We start from the raw sequence: 6,699 nt of genomic DNA on the forward strand, positions 1-6,699 counted from the left end.
GATTATTGGCTACTCGATTTACATATATTATAGAGTGACTGATTATTTATTTACGTATGGTATAGAGTGACTGCTTGTACATAAACACCTCTGGACATTTTAGAATCTAATGGGGCCTATGTACATTCCATGGTAAATATATGGGGTCGATTGTGGAGTAAGTGTCCCGTGTATATGTGTCATAATGATACAGAAGGAGGCCATTTGGCCTATTGAGTATATGCTGGCTCCCTGTAGAGTATTCCAGTCAGTGTCCCTAGCCCCTGTCCCTCCATCCACTTCTCTTTTGAAGGCATTCATCGTCTGTGCTTCCAAGCCCCTTGGTTTCTGCAATTTCCAGTTTATTAGCACTCACTGCATAATGATCTTTCTCCCTCACCGTCTCCTCCTCCAGTTTCTTCCTGCCTCGCCCTCGTCCATGCATCATGAGCTCCTAGGAACATCTTTTCCCTGTTCCCTTATCTAAACCCGTTATTATCTTGCCCACCTCAGTCACAGCTCCCCTCAATCTCCTTCGCTCCAAGGACACCTACCTCAGCTTCTCCAACCTTTGACCTTGTTGCTAAAATTCCTCAGCCCAGGGATTGTTTGGGTAACTCTCCCTGTGTACCCGCTTGAGGACCCTCTCATTTTCCCTAAAGTGCGGTGCCCAGGATTACTCCCGTTCGGAGCTGAACGCAAAGGCTCAGGGTCATTCCCCTGCTGTTGTACCCCATATCCCTATTTCTGAGGACCACGATGCGTGAAACAATGGTATGCATTTATTGTGGAATGTGCAAAGACTGACAAACTTAAGAGCAAGAGCCATTCTTTAAAAATGTGGTCGAAAACACAATATTGTGAGAACTACAACATTGCTGCACGAAAGGCAGTAATATTGAGGAACAGGACAGGGTGGCATGGTGGCTCAGTGGTTAGCACTGCTGCCTCACAGCACCAGCAACCCAGATTTCATTCCACCCTCAGGTAACTGTCTGTGTGGAATGTGCACGTTCTCTCCGTGTCTGCATGAGTTCCCTCCGGGTGCTCTGGTTTTCTCCCACAGTCCAAAGGTGTGCAGGTTAGGTGGATTGACCATGCTAAATTGTCCCATAGTGTCCAGAGATAGAATCATAGAATCCCTACAGAGTGGAAACAGGTCCTTCGCCCCAACAAGTCCACACTGACCCTCAGAGCATCCCATCTCGACCCCATTCCCCCTAATCTACACACCCCTGGACACTATGGGGCAATTTAGCACGGCCAATCCACCCTAACCTACACGGGTTTGGACTGTGGGAGGAAACTGGACCACCCGGAGGAAACCCACGCAGACATGGGGAGAATGTGCAAACTCCACACAGACAGTCATCCAAGGGCGGTATCAAACCCGGGTCCTGGTGCTGTGAGGCAACAGTGCTAACCACTGAGCCACCATGCCGCCCCTGTGTGCAGGTTATGGCGGATTGGCCATGCTAAATTGCCCTGTAGTATCCAGGGATATGCAGGCTAGATGGGTTAGCCATTGGAAATGCAGGGTTACAGGGGTAGGTATAGGGGGTGGATCAATATGGAACCGATGGGCTGAATGGCCTGCTTCCACACTATACAGATTCTATGAGGACAGGGGTAAGTTGCAAGAACAATTTGGCAGTTCAGAGCTTGAATGTAACTGGAAAGGTAGGGGAGGCAATGGCCTAGTGGTATTATCAGTAGACTATTAATCCAGAAACTCAGCTAATTGTTTTTTCCCTGGGAACCTGGGTTCGAATCCCACCATGGCAGATGGTAGAATTTGAATTCAATAAAAGGATCTGGAATTAAGGGTTTAATTAAACCATTGTCAAGAAAAACGCATCTGATTCATTAATGCCCTTTAGGGAAGGAAACTGCCATCCGTACCTGGTCTGGGCCTACATGTGACTCCAGACCCACACAGCAATGTGGTTGACCCTTAACTGTCCTCTGGGCAATTAGGGATGGGGCAATAAATGCTGCCTAGTCAGAGACGCCCCCATCCCGTGAATGAATTTAAAAAAAGGAGCCACGTTGCTGAAATTTCGATCAGGATTGATGCAAGAATGCCAAATCTCTGATGGTCGCAACAGTTTACACTGTAGGAGAAAAAAGGTGCTGATTGGTTGGCAGCTTGACTCTGATGGGCAAAAGCCCGACGAAGCCATTCGGCCCATCGTGCCTGCACCGATTCTATCACCCCGTGCCTTCTCCTCCTCCTGCTTTTCCCTCGCATTCCTGCGCACCGCTCCTCGTGATGTGGTCTTTACCTGAATGCAGGGCAGCAATTCACCACCGCGATCGCTTGTGCGACCCTCAGCTCCCTGCTCTCTGCTGTCTCGCGGTAGTGTTGAAAAAACTCTTGTGCGTACTTCTGAAAACTGCAAAGACAAGAGAGGAACGCAAAGTTAGCCCGAGATCCACAAACCCGCCGAGGCAAGGCCTGGCTGATCGGGGAGGCAATAACACACGGGTGGCACAACTGAGGCACACTCAGTTGGAGGGAGCAGACTAATGGAGGCATTCCACTCCATGCATTATACCTCATACACTGTGGGTGCCACCATCAGACAGTTTTGTTCGACAACAATGACTGCATTTGCATAGCAGGAACTTCAGCTGGGAGCCTCCTCCAAATCAAACTCCCCCCCTCTTTATTCATGGGATGTGGGCGTCACTGACCAGGCAGCATTTATTGCCTATCCCTAATTGCCCAGAGGGCAGTTTAGAGTCAACCACATTGTTGTGGGTCTGGAGTCACATGTAGGCCCAGACCAGGTAAGGATGGCAGTTTCCTTCCCTAAAGGGCATTAGTGAACCAGATGGGGTTTTCCCAACAATGGGCAATGGATTCACGGTCATCATTAGATTCTTAATTCCAGACATTTATTAAATACAAATTCCACCATCTGCTGTGGTGGAGATTTGAACCCAGGTCCCCAGAACATTATCTGGGTCTCTGGATTAACAGTCCAGCGATAGTACCACTAGGCCATCACCTCCCCATGTTATTCCATTGCCAGAAACCACTTTGACTTACTAGTAACCTCCTGGGGATCATTGGCACCTCCCTGGGTGGGTACCAATATTGGGGCTGGAGTTCCTGCTACATAAATGCAGTCGTTGTTGTTGAACAAAACCCTCTGATGTTTGCATGCACATTGTGTAGTGAGCGCGCGCGCGCACACACACACACTCACACACACAAATCTATCCATTCGTTTACTCCCTACCCCATTCCCCTCCCCTTTTTTTTGCATATAAACCATCAGTCACCACCTGTTCTGAGGGAGGGTCACTGGACCTGAAACGTTAACTCTGTTTTTTTCCCTTCACAGATGCTGCCAGACCTGCTGAACTTTTTCAGCAACTTCTGTTTTTGTTCCTGATTTACAGCATTCACAATTCTTTCAGTTCGTATTGTGTAATGCACAGTTTGAGTTACCATATATGTGTTATTCCTATATGTGTTGAAACATGCTCTATTCACCCTTATCATAGAGTCATACAGCATGGAAACCGACCCTTTGGTCCAACTAGTCCACACTGACCTTGTTCCCAAGCTAAACTAGTCCCACCTGCCTGCCCCTGGTCCATATCCTTCCAAAACTTAGATAACAAGGTGTAGAGCTGGATGAACACAGCAGGCCAGGCAGCATCAGAGGAGCAGGAAGGCTGACGTTTCAGGCCTAGACCCTTCCCTCCAAACCTTTCCTATTCATGTACTTATCCAAATGTCTTTTAAACGTTGTAACTGTACCCACATCCACCACTTCCTCTGGAAGTTCATTCCACACATGAACTACTCTCTGTGTCAAAAATTTGCCCTTCATGTCCTTTTCAGATCTTTCTCCTCATCTTAAAATTATGCCACCGAGTTTTGAGCTCCCCCTACCCAGCTATTCACCTTGCCTATGCCCCTGATGATTTTATAAACCTCTGAAAGGTTATTTCTCAATCTCCTATGCTCCGGTGAAAAACATTCCAGCCTACTTTTAGAACTCAAACCCTCCACTCCTGGCAACATCCTGGTAAATCTTTACTAAACCCTCTCCAATTTAATAACATCCTTCCTACAACAGGGTGACCAGAACTGGACACAGTATTCTGGAGGAGGCCTTGCCAACATCCTGTATAATCTCAACATGATGTCCCAACTCCTGCACTCAAACGTAACTACGGCCTGTTTGATAGTACTCTTGGCTTTAAGTGTGGAGGTTCAAATCTTGCTTGTCAGGCCTACATGTGACTCCAGACCCTTAGTTGACTCTTAACTGCCCTCTAGGCAATTAGGGATGGGCAATAAATGCTGGGCCTAGCCAGAGAGCTACACATCCAATGAGGAGTAACAAATACTAATTTACTTTACATTACTAATTTATGTTCTGGGGACCCAGGTTCGAATCTTGCCACAGCAGATGGTGGAATTTGAATTCAATAAAATGTCTGGAATCTAATGATGACCGTGAATCCATTGCTGATTGTCGGAAAAACCCATCTGGTTCACTTTAGGGAGGGAAATCTGCCATCCTTACCTGGTCTGGCCTACACGTGGCTCCAGACTCACAGCAATGTGGTTGACTCTGAACTGCCCTCTGGGCAATTAGGGATGGACAACAAATGATGCTCTCATCCCGAGAATGAATAAAGAAAAAAAAACTAATTTACTGTGACTGTTTAAAAACCAGGGGTTGTCCATGGTGTGTTCAGCAAAGTGGGGGGAGTGGGGGTAAAAGGTGATTAGGGTTGGTGAGGATTCGGATTTGAGGTTACAGTCAGACCCCAGCCATGAACTGAGTTGCATGGCAGGCACTTGAGGGGCTCCTGGTTTGTGACAGGACAATGGGGCTGCCATGCTGAGAGCTGGCAGGTCTGGGCCGAATGGCCTCCAGCTGACCCAAAGACTCTCTATCTGAAGAGAGTTATACAGGTCACTGGATTAAAAGTTAGTGAAGTGGATCACCAACAATACTGAATATTAACTGGACAGAACAGGAACTGCGAAAGAATAATAAATGACATAACCTGTTACCTCAGGCGCCTTTTGTGTAGTGTTAAGCGAAAAGCCAAAAGGAACATTAAATCTACAATTCCCACAGATAATTGGTAATTAGTTCAATTACTCTCTCCCTACCCATTCCTCCCAGGAATTAGAGAATGTGTAATGAACATTGGACACTGGAAGACCAAAACCGTTATAAGGTTTTCTATGAGTAAACGTGATTCAGTATTCAATTTTTAGGCAGTGCAAGGTCATTTGGGGCAGGGGGCAGTGTTCCTGCCTCTGAGCTGGTCGATCCAGGGTTTCAGTCGCGTCCAGGAATTGATAGTCAATGAAACAGTGCAACCAAACAGGTTTCCAGACCAAAGATAACACAGTGTGGGGCTGGAGGAACACAGCAGGCCAGGGCAGCATCAGAGGAGCAGGAAAGCTGACATTTCGAGTCAGGACCCTTCTTCAGAAATAGGGAAGGGAGCTCAGAAATAAACAGAGAGAGCAGGGATGGGGCTGGGGAAGGCAGGTGGGATGCTGATAGGTGAGTGCAGGTAGGGAGTGGTGGGGATTGGTCAGTGAGGTGGGAGGAGTGGATGGATGGGAGAGAAGATGGACAGGTTGTGTCAGGTCAAGGAGGCAGGGAAGGGAGGGAGGGTTGGTCATGGGATGAGGCCGGGGGTGGGGAGATTCTGAAACTGGTAAAGTCTACATTGAGACCATTGGGCTGCAGGCTCCCAAGGCGGAATATGAGGTTCTGCTCCTCCAGTTTGCGGGTGGCGTCGTTGTGACACTGGAGGAGGCCAGACCAAATGTGCATGTGAAAGGTGACTGTTACCAAAGCAAGCTGTCTCTTAGTGTGAATTAATTTTGCTGTCTCCAGGAGGCGTCGCTTAAAATCTCTGAAGCATGGTCGAACTGGTGGGGGTGGGTGTTTGGGAGAAACCTAGGGGGATGTGAGAGGAAAAACAAATCATGGAAGCTGTTGCAGCCATTGCTTTTTCAAATTTTATTCTTAGCACTTTGGATGGAAGGACAACCAGTTGGGGATGAGGCCTCTGGCCAACTCTCAAGATGAAATGCAATTGGTTGGCGAAGGTTCCTCCACTCTTTCCCAATTGGTTGCCGGAAGGCAGGGCGCCCAGAGGATAGGCCAATAAGGAGCGAGCTGGAGGGGCAGTGATCCATACACCCTCAGTGGGGGGATCCATGAGGTGTGCGCGTGCAGTGACCTACGACCCCAGGGATCAATGTGTTGGCGCGGCGATTTACATGCTCAGATCCTCTCAGAGGGAGCCCACCCGCTGTAGAAGCAACGTCGGTGGGGTGGGCTGGCAGGTTGAAAGGTCATGTGTTAGAACCTACCTGTGATACACCCAACCCCACCCCCTGAAAGTTGACGACCCTCCCGGCTGTAGACCCAGAAATCCTATTTCAGGTCAAGTCTGATTGAGCCAAGTCTGGAGCTAAGGTTCAGATTGGGTGGATGGAGAGTCCCACTCATGGATGGCACGAGGACTATGGGGGGGCTCAGATTTAAAGTTATGGGCAAGAGAGGCGAGAGAATCCATCAGGAACGATTTGCCGGAAACAGCAAGCGGTACTGAGGTGGTGAAGGATTGTGAAATAAAATTGGATGGGTGTTTGAGGGAAATAAAATTGCAGGGTTAATGGGAGCTTTGGAAAAGGGGCTAAGTTGCTTTTAGGGTGAA

The 6,699-nt window shown here is 48.2% G+C and overlaps 1 protein-coding gene across 2 annotated transcripts in view; it reads right to left on the bottom strand.

The window, feature by feature from the left end:
- Positions 1–6,699, bottom strand: part of LOC109925541 (exocyst complex component 3) — a 48,343-nt gene that overhangs the window by 13,328 nt on the left and 28,316 nt on the right. For both annotated transcript variants that reach the window (XM_048618187.1, XM_048618186.1), the window contains exon 7: positions 2,265–2,375. In XM_048618187.1, the coding sequence (XP_048474144.1) occupies positions 2,265–2,375 (111 nt within the window). The remainder of the gene's footprint in view (positions 1–2,264; positions 2,376–6,699) is intronic.

This window comes from Rhincodon typus, chromosome 39 (genome assembly GCF_021869965.1).
Source record: "Rhincodon typus isolate 14 chromosome 39, sRhiTyp1.1, whole genome shotgun sequence".
Classification (NCBI taxonomy): domain Eukaryota; kingdom Metazoa; phylum Chordata; class Chondrichthyes; order Orectolobiformes; family Rhincodontidae; genus Rhincodon; species Rhincodon typus.